Below are 20,040 nucleotides of genomic sequence, written 5' to 3'. Positions count from 1 at the left end.
AATGAACAAAGCTAAGTGTCTTTTGTTCAGCCTCTTTGATACACACTAGAAACTCTGGAAGAGTTTGGAAGGCTTTGGTGTTTGCCCTTGACCACTTTTCACTTTTTGTCCGGCATGCAAGTTAACCCGAGGGCATCAAGCCAGGTCACTACCTCCCTAGGGACCTTCAGAAGTGCAACAGTGTCTTGACAGATGGCCTCAATCACCAAGGGCCCTGGGAACTCCGCTGATACAGCAGGCCCTAACAGCAGTGACCTAGGGCTGGGAGCGTCTGTCTGGCCTGCACGAGGCCCTGCGTTCCATCCCCAGCACAGGAAAAAAAATAGTAATTATAAATTCTTATAAAAATATTTGTAGTAGAATGAAAGTCTGCTTTGTGTTCTTGAGTTTTGTTTACACGGAATATATTCCTTTTTGTTTTGTAGGGTGGATCTACGACATCACACAAAAATACGATTTTTCCTTCTACATATGTGGTTTGCTTTACATGGTCGGAATCTTCTTTTTACTCCTCCATCCTTGCATTCGAATTATAGAACAATCCAGAAGAAAGCACACAGACGGGGCACATGTTTAGTGTCACATCAGCGTCTTGGATTTCATTGTGGTTCTCATGTCTACCTCGTGTGGTTGCTGTGGGGAGCCTATGTGGAGAAGTGCTCTGTGCTGTGACAGCCGGTGTCACAATGTCACTGGACATTGTAAATACCAATGTCATTGCTTCGTTTGTAAGCAGCCCTGCCTCTGTGTCTAGAGCAGGCAGTGCTGGAAGGTTTAAGGCTACATGTGACCATTTACAGCCTATTAAACGATTGGTACAAATGCCCTTAAAAAGCCACTCTCTCTCATCATCCGCTGGGATTAGGTTTTCAATACAAATGACGACAGGGATAAAAGCTTTTCAACTCAACTACTTCTTTGTAAGATGAAACTCAAGTATCTGTGTGTTCCCACAAAGTGTACACGTAAATGGGTTTTAAGCACAAGAATATGACTGGGTTTCAGAAATTAATTTTTATGGCGGTACCAGGATTTGAACTCAGGGTCTCACGTTTGCTAACAGGTACGCTACCACTTGAGCCACTCTGCCAGTCCCCCAGAAATTACTTATTGCAGGGATCTACCAGGATAATGCAAAGGCAGCCTCTGATGTCAAAGGTTAAAGAAACACAGTTGCTGTTTTTACAAAAGAATACAATTTATAAGTCCTCTAAGAGATAGCATGAGCCATCCATTCAGATTCAATTCTCCAGTCATAAAAGATGAATTCAGACAGGAAGTGACTCTCAAGAGAAAAACCTTACTGAGTCAACCAGAACGGCTTGCTTAGCAGAAGCTGTGCTGGCACACGTGACCATTGAGTAGGGCTGCGATCCCAGCATTCCGTGCTAGGCTGCAAGTGTGAACCTGAACAACTTGCTCCTGCCTTTTCCTTCCCAATAAATGCAATAGGGAACTCTGAAGTCGGTGGTTAAGTCACTCGTTGCTAATCCAAAACCTAGAGGTTTGTGCACCTGATATTTGGGTAGTGGTGACAAGCAGCCCATCTCTGCTGCCTGTTATTGTATAGACTCAGTCACGCTCAGCAGTTTTCAAAACACTTCGTCACTGATCCCATACACAAGATGTCTGTAACACTGAATGACACCGTCTTTATCCGAGATGTCTGTTTTTCTAAGGCAAACATTTTTTCAGACAGCAGAATGTTCTTCCCAGAATCATTTTGAAATTTCTGGCTGCCTTACTTGTTTACACATATCTTAAAACTATTTAAATTTCTACTCAAGGGGCTGGGGTGTAGCTCAGTGGTAGAGCACCTGCCTGGCAGGTGCAAGACCCCGGGTTCGATGCCCAGTGCCACAGAACAGTAAATTTCTACTCGCAGTTTACTCATCACATAAAATAAATCCCTTGCTATCATTGGCAGGGTCTTGCGTCACATTTATCTAAAATGAGTACAGCCCATTTTCAGTCATCCCTGGCAGCTAGAGGCAGGAATGCTACCAGGAGCTGGAGTCCCAGAATGTCACCACAAGCCTGCAGTGCTATCTAGAGGGATCCCTTCCTGTTAGGTGATTAAATGACAGGTTTCCTTTCGCTTCATCTCTGTTGTGCCCTGCTCTGTCTATGGCAGGGTTGTGTAACGCTAATAACGGGCAGCTACTGGAAAGATGGCTCCTACACACACTTGACCTTACCTCCAATGGCTCGAGAATCACAAGTTATTATAGCTAAGAAACTGCACGCAATGACCTGTCTGCTATCATCACAACCTCGGCTGCTGTAAGAAGCCAGCTCTCTACTTTGACAAAGGTAATCTTAAGAGCTATGGCAATAATATATAACATATGTACACATACATGTGTACATGCATATGTATATGTAGGCAAATATGTATTTCTATGTATTCATTTACACATAGGATGATTCGACTGAAAACGTGTTGTGTTTTGAAACCGTATTGCTGCATCTTTTCTTGTCTGACATCACCTTGGCGGGGGGCAGCGTGAACTGTTTTGAGGGGGGCTAGAGCCAGTGCCACCCAGGGACCCAGCTTTTATTCTGTCTTTCTGAGACGCACCCTTGTCCACTTTGTACAGTGGCCCGCTGACTTGCTGTGTTGGTGGAAGTGGTGACTTCTACCGACTCAATGTCCCCATGGCACAAAAGCAGAGCGAGGACCTGCTCGCAGTATTCGTGTCGACGTCAGAATGCTCTGATGAAGGGGACAGCAAACATCTCCTGGTTACGTTCATGTCCACAGAGCCCTGAAGATGCTGAAAGGGTTAATTGTAGATTATGTCATGTGCATTGACGCTTTCCCCTCGTACACCGTGATTTTTATTTAACTATAACTAAATAAATTTTGGCCTCTTTAAAGGTGATCAGTGTGTTTTTGCGTAAAAAAGTCTTTTCTTTCTTACTTTCTTTTCCCTTCCTTCCGTCCTCCTTTCCTCTCTCCTCCCTCCTTTCCTTCCTTTCCTTTTCTTTCTTTTTTGGCTGTATATGGGGTTTGAACTCAAGACCTTGTTCTTGCTAGGCAGATGCTCCATCACTTGAACCACATCCCCAGCCCTTTTCTTGTTGTAGTTATTTTTCAGGTATGGTCTAGTGTTTGTGCCTGGGGCCAGCCTCAGACTGCAGTCCTCCTACCTATGGCCTCCCATATCTTCCACATAGCTGGTATCACGGATATGCACCACCATTCCTGGCTTATTGGTTGAGATGGAATCTCGCTAACTTTTTGCCCAGGCTGTCCTCAAACCTCTATCCTTCCAATCTCTGGTGGGATTACAGGTTTGAGCCACCATGTCTGGCCTGGTTTTTCCTTTATGTATGTATGTATGTATTTAATTTATTTATTTTGAGACAGTATTGGAGTGTCACTATGTAGCCCAGGTTGGCTCCTGCCTCTGCCTTGTGAGGACTGGGATTAGAGGCATGGATCACCATGCCCGGCTGGGACAGTATTTCTTTAGGCTTAGTCACACCATCTGGACAGAATCACTTAACATAATTGTTAAGTGAGTATTGAATCCGTTTAACATGAGTGTGTATGTTTAAAATTTTCATTTATTTATTTTTGCAGTACTGGGGCTTGAACTCAGGGCCTACACCTTGAACCACTCTGCCAGTCCTTTTTTTGTGAAGGGTTTTTTCAAGATAGGGTCTTGTGAACTATTTGCCTGGGATTGCCTCAAACTGCAATCCTCCTGATCTCTGCCTCCTGAGTAGCTAGGATTATAGGTGTAGGCCCCTGGCGCCTGGCTAAAACATAAATTTAATTTTAAAAAATAATAAATGGGTTGGCTAGAGGTATAAATCCAGTGGTGGAAAACTTGCCTAGCAAGCAAAAGGTCGAGTTCAAACCCCAGAAGCTCATTACCTGTTATATGAAAGACAGGTAACAATCTACACGTATAGTGTGGCATAGACACACTGTGCAGTTTTTGCAATTTTTTGAAAATAAACAAGACCAATCAATATGCAGAGTGAGGAAAGTCTTCAGGAGGTTCTTGGTAAAAGGAAAGCTCGAGATAGGTTTGATGTGACCCAGTGATGTTTTCTTTACAATCAGTTCAGCCATACACATAGGTCTATGTGTGTATAAAACATTTCTGGGAAGAAACACAAGAAAACTGGGGCTGGGGAAGGGAAATTTGGAGACGGGACAGGTCTTTTTCTAATGTCTTTATGCACATAATTGTTTTTTCATTGAAAATCTATATCCACATTATTTTAAATGCAGATGTTTAGAGATTTAGAATCTTGTAGGGGGTGGGGCTAATAAATCTAAATCTGCCTTCTACATAAGCTTATTGCAGACATACTTACACTATGCAGCCATCCTCCTGAATCAAGCCTCCCAAGTGCTGGAATTACAGGCATGCACCTCCTTGCCCGACTCCACTGATTCTTGTGCACACTAAAATTAGAGACCTACTCTCAACATATTCCAGAGCAAAACATTCTGATCGATTTCAAATATTTTCCCTGACTCCCACATTACTTCCTTTCATTCAGCATTCTGGACAATTACTACCTAGGGAGCACTCAGAATGCACAATTCTTTTATGCTTCTGAGTTATTCAATCCTTTTCCAACCAACAGATGTACACTGGGCTTCTATGGGCACAGGGCAGGCTGATGCAAAGGTCCTGGCCTTGTGTAGCCCTCCTGCAAAGGAAGACAGTGACAGTGACAACGGAGCCAAGGGAAGTTTGAATTGTAACCTCTTTAAATGAAGCGGTACTGGATAATATCAACAATGCAGAAAACCATGGAGAACTGTCACTAGGAGTGATTGTCATTAGGAATGACTACTTGTCACATGAAACACGCAGGCTTCACTTTCTAGATTTGCAGTTTTCAAGCCCTTGGGACACAAGTCTACATTCTCAAACACCAAAGGAGACTGGGCACAGGGGCGAATGCCCAGCACTTAGGAGGATTAGACAGGAGGATCCTGAGTTCAAAGCCACCCTGGGCTACATGGTGAGAACCTGTCTCAAAAACAAAAACAAAAATTGGTGGGGGCAAAGACAGGAGTGTAGCAAGTACAAGATCCTGGGTTCATTTCCTAGCAACCCCCACCCCCCAAAAAATGAGGATCCAAGCAGGTGCTGGTGGCTCACACTTATAATCCTAGCTACTCAGGAGGCAGAGATCAGGAAGATCACAGTTCAAGGCCAGGCCAGGCAAATAGTTTGCAAAACCCTGTCTCAAAAATACTCGACACAAAACAGGGCTGGTGGAGTGGCTCAAGAGGTAGAGCAACTGCCTAGCAAGTGTGAAGCCCTGAGTTCAAAGGTGAGGCCTTGAGTGCCACCAAAAACAAAAAGCAAGAAACCCCCTGGGGCTCCAGAGACGTTTTGTTTTGCAGGCTAAATTAGCAATATTTACCACACTAGAAATCAAAATAAAGTAAAAATGTTTATGTATCATTTCATTTAAAAATAATAATGAGCTTACTATTTTTAAAAGTATTTTTATGAAAAGTCTGTTTTTCAAAAATTTAGTAAGAATTGTGGCATTGTTTTACCTTTTTAAAAACATTTCATTAATGTCTGGTTTAATAGAAAATAGGTGGGTTTTCATATTTGCTTCTGCAAATACGAATATACTTCTGGAACCACACCCAACTCACAGTTGGTATTTCTTCAAAGTTAGTGGAGGCCAGGAGTGGTGTCACATGCCTGTAATCTCAGCTACTTAAGAAACTGAGACAGGAGGATTGCAAGTTTGAGGCCAGCCTGGGCATCTTAGTGAGACCCTGTCTCAAAATAAAATGAAAAGTGGACTGTGGGCGTGGCTCAAGCAGTAGAGCACCTGCCTAGTAAGTGTGAGACTCTGAGTTAAAACCCAGTACTGCCAAATAAATTAATTAAATAAAAATAATAATAAATAAAAAATAAAATAAAATAAAAAAGGATTTGGAATGTAGCCCAGTGGTAGAGTACTTGCCTAGCTGGGGGAGTCTGAAAACACATCAATGAATTTTTTATACAATGTTGTATTAAAACCCATTGGCCTAGCTTATATGTTGAATGGGTCATTGGTCCATTTGTGATTTTGTAACATAATATTTTGTCATGTCAAACCCTAGTACTGCCAAAACAAAACAAAATTATGCTTTGGTCATTTGGAAAGTATTTGAGTTTTAAAGATTTTACAAGTGTTTTGATATTTCATACAAATTTTTGTAGGGTCCTGGGGCTTGAACTCAGGGCCTTCACATTGAGCCACTCCACCAGCCCTTTTTTGTGAAGGGTTGTTTTCAGATAGGGTCTTGTGGACTATTTGCGCAGGCTGGCTTCTAACCATGACCCTCCTGATCTCTGCTTCCTGAGTAGCTGGGATTACAGGCGTGAGCCACCAGTGCCGGCACATACAAATTTCTTGAACCATGCAGTTATTATGTATGTAAAAATCAGTTATCCCACTTACATGAAATGCCCAGGGCCAACAAATCCACAGAGACAAAAGCAGGTCAGTGACTACCAGAGGCTGGGAGAACAGGAAACGGGGAGGAGTAACTGCCCATGGGGACAGGATCTATTTTGGGGTTGCTAAAAAGACTTTGCAAAGGTAGCATAACTTTGTAAATATGTAAAAACCACTGAGTTATTCTTTTTTGTGGTACTGAGGATTGAACTTAGAGCCTCCCACCTGCTAGGCAAGCACTCTACAACTTGAGCCACTCCCAGCCCTTTTTTGCTTTTAGGTTTTTTATTCAGGTAGGATCGCTCACTTTTGCCCAGGGCTGGCCTCAGCTGCAGTTCTTCTACTTCTCCCTCCAGAGTAGCTGGGGTTACAGGTGCAAGTCATACTTTCAAAGGATGAATTCTATGGCATATGAGTTATACTTCAATTTTTCAAATCACCTGTGTGACTATTACCACCAATCTCATTAGAAAACTATTCAAAGTGTTCACTTAAAAATAACTAGAGCCAGCGCTGGTGACTTACACCTGCAATCCTAGCTACTCAGGAGGATCACAGTTCGAAGCCAACCCTGGGTAAATAGTTCACAAGACCCTATCTCAAAAAAAAAAAAAACCCTTCACAAAAAAGGGCTGGTGGAGTGGCTCAAGGTGAAGGCCCTGAGTTCAAACCCCAGTACTGCAAAAAAAAAAAAAAAAGTAGAGGAAAGTGGACAAGCTCATGGAGGTTGATGCAATTCTCCAAAATTCTAACTTTCTTTTAAAAGCTCGAATATCACCATCCTGCAGCTGCTTTCCTTAAAGAGACCACCTCATTTCCAATGTGTCTGCCACATAGCATTTTTTGTGAAAAAAGCAGGTCAGCTTGGGACTTGGGAGTGGCAACTGCTCTTCCCCAAGGGTACCGTTGCGTGTTGGTTCACGAGGCAGGTTTGGGCTTACGGCCATTTTGCCCATTTTGCCACACTGAGTACTGGAAAGCTGTGTGCGAGCCGTAGCGTGAAGCCTTGTACAGCTTCATCACGGCCATCCGTCAGTGAACCTGTCATTGGACTGGCGCTGCAGGTCCGGGCAGAATGGCACAATGCAAGCACTTTGGGTGTCCCTGCTCTGATGGAGGCAGGGACAGTTTTCCAAGCATGAAAATGGCCTTTGCACCATCAGACAACCCTGAGAGTGAGGTAAGTTATTCAGCATTTGCTTCAGCCTCACTGTGTTTTTTTGCAAGGACTGGCAGAAAATAACGGCTGACTTGGAGTGAGGCCAAGTCAGCCGTATCTGTTGACCTGGCCGTCTGTAAGACAGCAGGACAGTGCTGCAGAGCAGACACTAACTCATTCTTCCTGTTTACACCTAACTCTTCCATTTGACAAGCTGCTGGATCAGAGGAACGTGGTCCTGCTGTAGTCTCACTGCCTTTGCATCCAGCAGGCCTTCGGCTGTGGCAACTGCTCACAGACATGCCTCAGACAGCAATCCTCTTACCTATGCCTCCAGTGTAGCTAGGATTACAGGTACACACCACCACACCTGGCTTATTGAGATGGGAGTCTCGATAATGTTTTGCCCTGGCTGGCCTCAAACTTCGATCCTCTTGATCTCTGCCTCCCGAAGAGTTGGATTTATGGGTGTATACCACCCAGGGAAGCCTGGAGAGGCTTCTTTCAAGAAGGAAGGGAGTGACAGCAGAACTCTCAGATGTGAATGTGGGGCCATCCTGAAACAGAAGATCTGAGACCAACGTTCTTGTACCACAAAGCCAAAGAATGAACTTCACAGACAAGAAAAGTGTAAAGTGGGAGAGTGGAGCGTACAGAGTTGGAAGGGGGTCCCACGAGAGGGTGTCCAAGAAATGACATGATCTGAAGTTTTTATCTGTTCTCTCCAGGGCTTGCTCAAGCCCTGTGTTAATCAGATGTACAGAAAGCAGCATTTTGGTTGACTGTGCCTATAATGTTTTGGTCCGTCCTGATCCTCACCCACCTGTCCTGCCTTTCCTCCTTTCCACCCTCCAAGGTCACAGGGAGGTCACAATGGAGGTTTCCAGGGGCCCTTCTGTCTCAATATTGGCTGTGTTTGACTTACCAGGACTGGAGGTCCCCACTCAAAATCTTCAGACAACAGTGAGTGGGGAGGGAACGCTGATGTCAAACTGCAAAGACTGGGAAAGGAAGCATTTGTCATCTAGGAAAGGGGACCAGAGTCGCTGGAAAGCAGGGGTCACTGGTGAGGTTCCTTACGTATCACTGTTGGGACCCCAACAATGAAAGGTGGAAGCAGTGGGCCGAGGATCTGCAGTTGGCATTGGGGACTGAGGTGAAGGCCAGCCCCACTTCCTCCTCTGTCGCCAGGTGACAGAGAGAGGTGAATTCCTGGGGAGGAGCAGGTTTCCAAGTGGCCAAGGCAGGAAGGGGAGAGGAACAGGTTTGGAAAGTGCTAGTGAACCATATTCAACCCCTTTACTCCATCCGAAAGTTCTCCGTAAGAGTGTGTGAGCTTCGTAAGCATTTACTTCTTACTATAATTTAAATGGTCTCAGGCCACTTTGTAGAAAAATAACTTCCTTCATCAAAAGCTTGGAATAGGCCAGGTGCAGTGACTCAAGCCTTTAATTCCAGCTACTCTGGAGGCAGATATTAGAAGAATTGATGTTTGAAGCCAGCCCAAGAAAAAAGTTATCCAGATGCCCATCTCAATCAATACCAGGGCATAGTGACACACGCCTGCCATCCCAGCTACACTGGAGGTTTAAATAGCAGTTTCTAGGCTTGCTTGGGCAGAGCTGCAAGACCCTATCTGAAAAATGACTAGAGCAAAAAGGGCCGGGGCTGTGCCTCTGCTGGTAGAGCGCCTGCCCTAAGTTAAACCTGCTACCGCCAGTACTTTCTTTTCTTTTCTTTTTTTTAAGTGAGGAGTAGGGACAACTTCCCCTGCTTGATAATTTATTTCAAATTATCTTCTGAATTTTGTAGTTTCTGTGCTCCGATCTCCTGTTACACTCTTCTCAGCATTATTGATGGCCTCTACATATCATCTGTGTGTGTGTGTGTGTGGTATGTGTGTGTGTGGTACTGGGGTTTGAACTCCAGGCCTTGTGCTTGCTCGGCAGTGCTCTTACCGCTGAGCCACTCTGCCAGCTCCCCAGAACTTTCAAGTTCCATTGTCAAACAAGGCGTTGGCCCTAAAAGGAGAGATGGGGTGCTTTATGCTCACTGTCTGGGAGCACTTGATCATCACGGAAGGGCAGAGGGACAATAATTTTCAAACACTCCTTCCCAGAGATGTAGCACTTCACCCTCAAAACTGTATTACTGGACTCGGGGAATAGCTCAAAGGGTAGAGTGCTCGCCTTGCAAGCCCAAAGCACTGGACTCAATCCTCAGTACCGCAAAACAGTAAACTGTTAGCCAGGCATTGTGGTGCATGCCTGCAATCCCGGCAGTTAGGAGGCTAAGACAGCCTGGGCTATATAGCTAAAGGAGCATGCAAAAAACAAAACAGAAAACTGTCCTTTTTACCCCTGTGCCACGTTAACAAAGTGCAAAGCATACTGTTTTCATTTGGCTATGCACCACTCACGTTCTTCAAACTCCCTGTTATTCAGTGGTGGTCGTAGCATTCCCTTGGGAAAGCAGCATCCCTTTAAGCAGTACTGGGAGGTGTACTCTGGGTGAGGGCTGTGAGCACAATGGCTGCACTTTTCTGGCTGGGCCCCCGTGCTGGTCACAGGCTGTCACATGAGGGGATGGTGCCTGGCATCACAGGGCCACAAGCCAGGGGCCTGAATATGAACTTAGAGGAACGAAGAGGGGAAGACAGCTGAGCTCACCCAGAGCCCTCGCCCATGGCACCTGCCCCTGCAGCTCCCTGTGTGGACACTCAGTCACCTACTCCCTGGAATACCAGGAAAAAACTCAAAGGCCCACTGAGCCTTTTGAATGCCTAGCTAAAACAGGTATCTGAGAACAAGCTGCTAACAACCCTTTATTGCTCATTTACACAGCAGAACCTCCTTTGTCTTGAAGGGGCTTGCTGAGCCGCAAACCTTTCTGTCTTGCAGCTCTTGTTCTCAGGCCACCAAGTGACCCTCTGTACCACAGGGATGGTGGCTTAAGCACAGGCTTGGGTGCCACAATCTGCTGCATCCATGTGCAAATCTCCTATGCTCCTCAAATGGCTCCTGGAACCACAAACCTGTTTGTTTTAAGAAAATGAGATTGGGGCCTGCAGAGCAGGTCTTGCTGCCAGGAAAGGTGCCTCTACAGCTGTGCCTCCCTCTGGTCTCCCAGTCTCTGCCTCCTCTTGCGGAGTTGCCACTGGAGCTAGAGTTTGTTGGTGAAGAACATCTGTCTCCAACCCAGGACCCTGGCCAGGGCCCTCATGTCAGGAGTGACGGTGTCACAGGCTGACTTAACTATCTGCTCCCACAGCCTGTTGGACGAGCACAGCTGCAGGTGGAAAGAGCCAGAGGTGGGGCAGGGCATGCACAGGTGAAGGAAGACACTCAGTTACTATCAAACTCCTGCTTTCCGTGAGATACTGTACACAGCATGTCATGTGCAGGACAGTGTGACAGACATGGGTTCTGCCTCAAGCCACTCCTCTTTAGGAAAGAGGCAAGGACACAAACATCTACAGGCAACCTGACTGAGGGAACAAACCAAGTCTTTTCTTTTTTTTAGTGTCACTGGGGTTTGAACTCAAGACCTCATGCTTGCTACACAGGTGCTCTTACCGCTTGAGCCACTCCGCCAGCCCACAAAACAAGTCTTGACCTCACTTAAGATGTGAAAGACAAAACTCTTATAATACATAGTATAACCACAACTATAGGACATCATTAATTTATTGCCCACACAACAGAAGGTGCCAATGTCATGACCAGCCTATCTTCCCCAGCACGGCACTAGCTTCTCCAGGCAAGACCACCACTGAGTCATGTCATTTGCACTAATTCGATTTTGGTTTGTTTTATTGTATTTGCGGTGCTGGGGATGGAAGCCTGGCTCCACTCTGGCTAGGCAGCACCGTGGCACTGAGCCACACCCCAGTCCTGGGGTCTCACGGAGGAGCAGCTCTCCCCCACCTGGGCTTGCGCAGTTGACAGCTCCGTCCACTGGGCAATGCTCGTGGTAAATTGCCTTCAGCTCTGGGGGTTTTCACCAGGGCCACAAGGTTAAGGACTGGTAAGGCCTGTCTGGCCTAAGGTAATTTTGTAGTGCAAGGTGATTTTGAAAGTTCAAAGCTGCCAAAATTCAGCTTTACCCAAGATATCTTCACGTTACCTTTTCAGTTGGCCAAGTACTCTTTTATTTTTTATTTTTGGTGGGACTGGAGTTTGAACTTAGGGTTTTAAACTCTCAAAGCAGGCAGTTTACCGCTTGAGCCACACCTTCAGTCCACTTCGCTCTGGCTATTTTGGAGATGGGGGTCTCACAAATTACTTGCCTGAGCTGGCCTTAAACCTTGATCCTTCTGACGTCAGCCTCCCAAGTAGCTAGGATTACAGGCATGAGCCACCACGCCTGGCAGGCAACTACTCTTTAGTATCCTTTGACTAAATACTATCAGGATGGAGACATCTGGGGCTAGGGGTGTAACTCAGTGGTAGAGTACTTGCCAGATATGTGTGAAGTCCTGGGTTCAGTCCCCACTACTACAAGAGAAAAAAACAACAGAATCTCCGACCCCCTCCCTCACCTGCTCCCAGGTCCTTCCTGAAACTAAAGCATTGCTTAATTCCCAACCTTAACGATCACCATGGACTTTGGTGAAGGCAAGCATGTGATTATCAATAGATGCTAGAACATTCAGCATCACGTCAGCAGATGTGCCTCCACACGGGCTCAGGGATGGATACCTCCTAGCTCCAGCCTCCCTGTGCCAAGGCGCCTTCAAGGAAGTTAATTGCCAGCCTTGTTCTCCTGAGTCTCTTCTAGTCAATTGTCACATGTGAAGATCCAGAAGCAGAGAGATCAAGGCACAGTTGGGGGACATTAAGAAACCCACAGTTGCTCTGCACTAGTGATTTCAGGGCATGAGGCCTCTCCCACAGGCGGAGAGGCCACACGGGAAGCAAGATTAGCTCTAGGTAGGGATCCGTGCAGGTCACCAGCCTGGGAGGAACAGAGGGAATTGACTTTACTATGGGTGTAATGAAAATTAGGTTGAACTTATTATTTTATTCACTTAAAGTTCCTTTTTAGGTACAACACTACCACCTAAATAGAAGTGGATGGCCTGGTAAAAATGTCTCAAATTCTACAACATTGAATCCATTTGTGCTCCATTCAGAGAGAGGTCAGGATTTTGGAAATCTAAGTCTCTACAGAAAAAGGAACTGAATGGCTCAAACAGTTGTCAAGAGCCAAGGCAAGAACTGGAAGTGTGGCTCAAGCAGTAGAGCACCTGCTTTGCAAGTGCCTAGGGTCCTGAGTTCAAACCCTAGTCCCACCAATGTGAGGCTGGGGGTGGCACACGCCTCTCATCCCAGCACTAGGAGGCTGAAGCAAGAAAAGAGCTTGCCTGGGCTGCAGAGAAAGAGATCCTTGCTTTTTTTTTTTTTTTAAAGAACCAATGTGAGTATTAGGATTGTGGCAAGCGAGGCAGTGAGAGACAGTTGGATTACAGATGGATTTCTGAAGGTTTTGAAGGTAGAGCTCTTAATGTACTAGAACCAGTGATATTCCAGGGAGGTCTGCAAAAGCAAAGAGGCCTCTGCCTGGCCCTTGGGTTTGGAGGTCATGATGTTGTCATAAAGGAGAATTTTAGGATGCATCAAGGTAGAGACCAAGAAAGTTTAGTAGTAAAGCAAAGCAAAGAAAGGACACTACACAGACACACGTGCAGGCACATCTTGTAGCAGGTACAGTATGCTCTAACATCAGGGCATTTATGGTGAAAAAGTAGGTTGGGGTTTTGGTTCAAATTCACCTTAGGACAAGTGCTCCCCTTTGTCCTGGACACCTGGTGCATTTAATTATTCTTGCTGTTAACACTGTTTCATCAATTGGGCCCAAAGATTTCAAGATGGGCCCTTTTATTAAATTTGGGTCACTATGACAATAGGTGTCTGAGCATCCCTTGAAACAAACGTGGGTCCTGCCAGATGCTCCTTTTAAGACAGGAGTCCATCCTCGAGATACGTGTTTTCCTTTGTAAACACTTTTTGTGCCCAGAGGAGTCATTTTCCCAGGTGGCTTTTCCCAAGATAAGTGTCTTTAAGCTATCTTTGTTCGGTTCCCAGGGTGCACTGATTGTTTGAGGGAGCAGGCAAGGTCAGAGGGAGAGAGCTGCTCTTTTCCCTTTTGACTAAATGTTGCAGCTGAGGGGGTGTAAATATGCAAGCAAAGAACACAGTACCTGTGTGCTTTGAATCGAGTTATTCATTAATACAGTGTTTATTTGAGTCCCTGGCTGCTGCTTTCCATGTCTCATTTCCCCTGATCTATCCTGCCTCAATAAGACTAGCTAACAAGTTAAGTTAAAAACAAAAATTAAGACTGGGTGCCAGCAGCTCATGCCTGTAGTCCTAGTCACTTGGGAGGCTGAGATCAGGAGGATTGCTGGTCAAGGCCAGCTGAGGCAAATAGTTGAATGACTACATATCCAAAATAACCAGAGCAAAGTGGACAGGAAGGGTGGCTTAAGTGGTGGAGCGCCTGCCTAATAAGTGCAAGACCCTGAGTACATGGGAAAAAAAACCAAAAAAGTCTACAGTACCAAATTATCTGTGTATCCTTCATCCGTCCAAGCAGACATTTCTTCAGAACCTGTATTTGCTAGGCATGGGGAATTCTGAGAATACTGAAGAGGGCAGATTCACAATTAAAGAATTATAATTTAATCTGTGCTAATAATAGAATGAAACTAAAAAGCCCAAACATAAACTGACTTCAAACAAAGCCTCATTTCACCGTAACTCTGACTCTCCTTTTAGAGAGTTCTAGAATATTCTATCCCTCCAGATCACAGGGTAGACTAAAGACAATTGGACTCACCCACTCTGTCCTAGGGCACAGAACTGCCAGTGTAGCCCATGCAAGATGTGCCACAGAGAGCCGTGGCCAGGGGAGGGAAGGAGAGAAGGATCTTTGATGTGACCTGTGGGCTTGGAGCAGTGCTGTAGCTAAGTATGGGGAAGGCCCATTGTGCCTGGGTGCCCTGTGGGAAGCCTCGCTGTCATAGGCTCTGGGACAGAAGCCTGAGCTGTCACCGTGTCAGCCCTCACACACACAAACACATACCTGTCACAGGAACTGCTCTCTTCTGTCCTGGACAGTCCTCCTCTTGTCCTGCCATCACTACCTGCCCTATGCTATAACCCCACTTGAGCACAGGGAATCAGATGTCCCCCTCTGCTGTCAGAGTATGTGCCCCATCCTGGACGTTCATCTCACAACCTTTGTGCTTGCCAACCCCAAACAGCCAAGCTCTGTCTGGCTTTGCTCCCAGGCATCCTCACTTCTTGGAAGGAAGAAATCTCTTTCCTTACACGGTGACCCTCACCTCAACAGAAAGCATCCAGCATTCTACCTTCATACCCTACTCATTCTAAAAAAAGGCAGGAGAGGCATACCATCTGAAGAGAAACCAAAGCACACTGTATTCTAAAAATACTCTACCCAAGAAGGGACAAGAATGAATTACAAATGAAAATGAGTAGTATAATTAAACATAGTTGCTTAAGATCCTTTCTGCAGAAAGATCTAGCCACAGCCTTTCCGGTCACAGAATGAAGGTCACTGTTGAAACACAGACACTGAGTCACGTATTCAGAGTTCCTGAAACATGTGGATGTTAGACCATTCATTAACTTCTCCTACCTTCAGCAGCCCTTCAAGGCTTGATTTCTCAATTCAGATTACATATGGTAAATATAGACAACAAAGGAAAACTTAAGAATTTTTTTCAGTACTGGGAATTCAATTTAGGGCCTTGAGATTACCAGGCAGGGTCTCTGTCACTTGACCCAGCCAAGTCCTTTAGGTTTGTTTGTTGTTGTGGTGGTGGTGGTGCTGCTGAGGTTTGAACTCAGGACCTACACCTTGAGCCACTCCACCAGGTCTTTTTTGTGAAGGCATTTTTCAAGATAGGGTCTCACGAACTATTTGCCCAGGCTGGCTTCAAACCTTAATCCTCCTGAGTAGGTAAGGTTACAGGCGTGAGCCACCAGCATTCACTGTCCTGTAGCTTTTAAGTTTGGTTTTCATTTTTTTTTTCTTTATAATTTTGCCCCTGCTAGTCCCAAACTGCCATTCTCCTCCTCTGCCTCCTCAGTAGCTGGGTTTACAGGTATTCACCACTACACCTGGCCCATGAAATGTCTTTTTTTTTTGTCTTATATTTTTATTGACTTTTGATTTTTGTCTTTACAATGGTGCAAAAGTGTACCCACACAACAATTCCATTTTGTACAAAACTCAATAGATATTCAACTGGGCATTATATAATAGGATTTTTTTTTTTCTGTGTGGTACTGGGGTTTGAACTCAGTGCCTCACGCTTGCTAGGCAGGTGATCTACCACTTGAGCCACTCCGCCAGCCCATGAAATGTCTTAATATTAAAAAAGCAACACAGAAGCTGGGTACCTGTAATCTTAGCTACTTGGGAGGCTGAGATTCAGAGGATCATAGTTTGAGACTAGCCCAGGCAAACAGTTCATGAGACCCTATCTGCAAAATAACCAGAGGAAAATGGACTGGCAGTGCGGGTCAGCAGTAGAGCACCTGCTTTGCACGCACAAAGCTCTGAGTTCAAATCCCAGTACTGGTTTTATTGCTTTGCTTTTTGGTAGTACAGGGGTTTGAATGCAGAGATTCTCACTTTCTAGGCAGGTGCTCTACCACATGCCCCACATCCCAGTCCCAAACCCCAGTGCTGGGGGAAGGAAAAAAATCATAGTGCTGGATGTAAAAATCTTATCAGGTCATATCGGGTCCACTGGTACCTACCTGTAGTCCAGTGGATCTCTTGAGCAGATGAGTTCAAAGTCAACCTGGGCAATATAGTGAGACCCCCCATCCCAAGAAAAACAAAACAAAATAAAAAACAAATCAGTCAGGCATTGGTGGCTCATGCCTGCAATTCCAGCCACTTAGGAGGCTGAGATCAGGAAGATGGAGGTTGGAGGCCAACTCGGACAAATAGTTTGTGAGGCCTCCATCTCCAAAATAAGCAGAGCAAAATGGATTGGAGGTGTTGCTCAGCAGTAGAGTGCCTGCTTTTGCAAGTGCAAAGTGGTGAGCTCAAACCCCAGTCCCACCAAAAACAAAACAAAAAATCGGATCATCTGAATCCCCTGTGAAAGATCTGAGCTCTGATTGGGACATGGCTCAAGCAGTAGAGCACCTGTATGAAGCCCTGAGTTCAAACCCCCAAAATACTGCCAAATATAAAGAAAGAAAGAAAGAAAGAAAGAAAGAAAGAAAGAAAGAAAGAAAGAAAGAAAGAAAGAAAGGAAAGCTCTGAACTCTAACATGAATGTGGTTTGGTATCTTATTACTAATACAACACATTTCAGCACATCAGTGTACCTTGTAGAATGGAGATCATGGGAGAAAACTGCAAGGCTGGGGGACAAAGGAAACACTTCAAAACAGCTAAAATTTCAACTAGTGTATGTTTATTTATGAGTCATCACACTTTGGATTGAAAGTATTTCATTTTATTTTGTAAATTGGTCTACAAAATACTTTCGCCCCCACCCCCAAACAAAAAGACCAAAAACCAACCAAACAAAAACCCAAAGAGACAAAATATCCCTGCCTGAAATCCCTAAGGCCTGGACCTCTTTTGCCTGGTAGTTTCCAGGGATCCATCCTGGTACACTACCCACTTTGAGCCACAGCACAGCTAATCGTGTGTTTAGTGCCCCCGTGTGGTGGTGCACGAAGTAAACATACATGAACCATCAAGGATCAAAGGAGGCCTAGGTGAAACCTCTCCTTTTACAAATGGAGAAACTAAGGCTCAAAGAGGGTGAGGGTGCTTCCCAAGGCTCTGGTGGAGAGGAGCTAGGAACACAACCCAGCTCTCTGACCTCGTGCTGGTTTAAATGCACCACACTGGCTGGGCATGGTAGCTCAGATCTATAATCACAGCTACTTGGGAGGTGGCGATCAAGAGCATTGTGGATCAGGGCCAGCCCAGGCAAGAAGTTAGTGAGACTCCATCTCAACCAGCAAGCTGGGCATGGTGGTGCACACATGACATCCTAGAATTGTGGTCCAGGATAGTACTGGTAAAAATGCAAGAACCTATCCAAAAAATAACTGAAGCCTTTTAAGGGCTGGAGAGTGGCTCAAGAGGTAGAGCACTTGCCTAGCAAGTGCAAGGCCTTGAGTTCAAACCCCGGTACTACAATAAATCAATAAATAAACAACACTGCACTGCTGTGCGCAGTGAAGACAAGAAAAACCAACTTAACAAGCCTTTCTTGAGCTAGTCAGGGGGTGGGGCCGGGAGGGAGGGCATGCTGCAGCGGAGCCCAGGACTCCACACATGCTAAGTACAAGTTCTGTCACTGAGCTACAGCCCCATCTGGCACATTAACCTGAGTATCATCTGGAGACATTCTTAGAATTGGGTTGCCATAAATAGCAACACACTAAAAGCACAGATAGTGGGTCCATCTCGGGCCTCCCAAAGCAGATGCTACCAGGATGGAGCATCTGTTTGTTCACCTGTTCCCTGGGGGCTACACCTACTTGGCTACACCTGAGAATCACCTTCTCAAGGAGTTCCTGGACACAAAGAAATCTGTCTCCATAGCCAAGGATCAGCAGTGGAGAGATTTCTTCTCAGTGGCCTCTGCTGTTTCTGAGCCACAAGCATGATGATTGCAATGATATTCTGTCTAGCTGTGACTGTCCTTTCTTGTCTGGGCCCCATCTTCTCACCTAGCTATACTGGGCTTGGCAGCAGTTTGCAAAAGAAGGCCAGCATTGAGACCTGGTGCCACCTTGGGCCAGCCAGCAGGTGCCCCCCAAGCCAGGGTCTATGTGGTCTCACACCTTGGCAAACTTGCCTCAATCCAAGGCAGGCCATGGGAACAGAGTTCACCTTTCAGGGTGTACAGGTTAACCGAGCTGTGAGGGAAAGAAGGCCTCTGTTTAAGCTGAAAACAAACTCATCAAGCCTGTGAGATCTTCAGTAGCTCATCCCTGAGGTGTCCACGGGGCTTGATTAATACGGAATCAGAGAAAGGGGAGGTGGCCTCATGATCCTGATTGCCGGTGGTATTGATTGTGCTAAGTGGACACTTCATCCTTCACCATGGTTACCACTATGGACTCTCCAGCGCCAGGACCTCTGATCCCAGAGACCACACACAGTCTGGGTCTGCATATGACCTTAGGCTTCCAAATTACTATGGAGTCAGGTCTGGTCTTGGGACCCTTTTTGTAGTCACAAATCTCATACACATTTGCTTAGTGTGCACAAAATGTCTCTAGACGGACATACTGATCAGTGGTCACGTGGCTGCCACTGGAGCTAAGACTAAGGAATGAGGGTCAGAAATGGAAGGAAGACTGGTTTTTTACTGTACACACAAGGACACGTGATTTTTGAACATCTTCAATCTTTTTTGTTTGTTTTTTATTTCTTTTATTCATATGTGCATACAATGTTTGGGTCATTTCTACCCTCTTCCCCCCCGCCCCGCCCCCTCCCTTTTCCCCACCCTCTTCCTCTCCCCACTTACCCCCTCAATACCCGGCAGAAACCATTTTGCCCTTATTTCTAATTTTGTTGTAGAGAGAGTATAAGCAATAATAGGAAGGAACAAGGATTTTTGCTAGTTGAGATAAGGATAGCTATACAGGGAGTTGCTTTCCTGTGCGTGGGTGTTACCTTCTAAATTAATTCTTCTTGAACTAACCTTTTCTCTAGTTCCTGGTCCCCTTCTCCTATTGGCCTCTGTCACTTTAAAGTTTCTGTATTATGAACATGTACAATCTTGTCATGATATTGCAACTCAATTGTTTTCAAGAATATAAACAAAATTTTGATAGCCTGTCCTTTACTGACGCCTTCAATCATCACGTATATTCTAGCAGTCCAGACGCTCTGTTAAGGTGGGCACACAAGCCTAAGTAACATTACCCTGGAGCTTGGTGGGGATCGAAGTCTAGGGAGAGGGGCAGGTTAGTGAAAATACCACATGATTTGCATAAGAGGCCAAGGTGGAGGGTTATTCCTACAAACTATGGTTCACACCTGTAATCCCAATTACCTAGGAGGTGGAAATCGGAGGGCCTCAGTTCTATGCTAACCCAGGCAAAAAGTTAGTGAGATACCCATTTCACCAATAAATTGGGCATGGTGGCAAGCACCTGTCATCCAGCTACAGAGAAGGCATAGGGAGGCAAGGCCAGCCCTGGGGCAAAGACACGTGATCTTATTGGAAAAAGAATAAGTAACGCAAAAAAGGGCTGGTGGTGTGTGGCACCTGAATTCAAAACTCAGTCCTGCCAAAAAACACCAGGGAGGCAACATAGGTGCTACAGTTTGGGTAAGAACTGAGATGGTCCCAAGGGTTCATATGTGGGAAATTTAATCCCCACTGTGAGGTATTAGGAAGGTAGAAACTT

The 20,040-nt window shown here is 45.5% G+C and overlaps 2 protein-coding genes across 5 annotated transcripts in view; one reads left to right on the top strand and one right to left on the bottom strand.

Moving 5' to 3' along the window:
• The window catches only part of Slc16a14 (solute carrier family 16 member 14), a 74,228-nt gene extending 71,348 nt beyond the window's left edge, over positions 1-2,880 (top strand). For all 3 annotated transcript variants that reach the window (XM_074071938.1, XM_074071937.1, XM_020171608.2), the window contains one exon: positions 426-2,880. In XM_074071938.1, the coding sequence (XP_073928039.1) occupies positions 426-577 (152 nt within the window). In that variant the 3' untranslated portion in view covers positions 578-2,880. The remainder of the gene's footprint in view (positions 1-425) is intronic.
• Fbxo36 (F-box protein 36) overlaps positions 1-20,040 on the bottom strand; it is a 114,057-nt gene that overhangs the window by 21,879 nt on the left and 72,138 nt on the right. The gene's annotated exons all lie outside the window — the stretch shown is intronic.

The sequence above is a fragment of the Castor canadensis genome, chromosome 4 (assembly GCF_047511655.1).
Source record: "Castor canadensis chromosome 4, mCasCan1.hap1v2, whole genome shotgun sequence".
In the NCBI taxonomy this organism is placed as follows: Eukaryota; Metazoa; Chordata; class Mammalia; order Rodentia; family Castoridae; genus Castor; species Castor canadensis.
The sequence above is the reverse complement of the archived record's forward strand: the minus strand, read 5'-3'. Positions and strand labels throughout refer to the sequence as shown.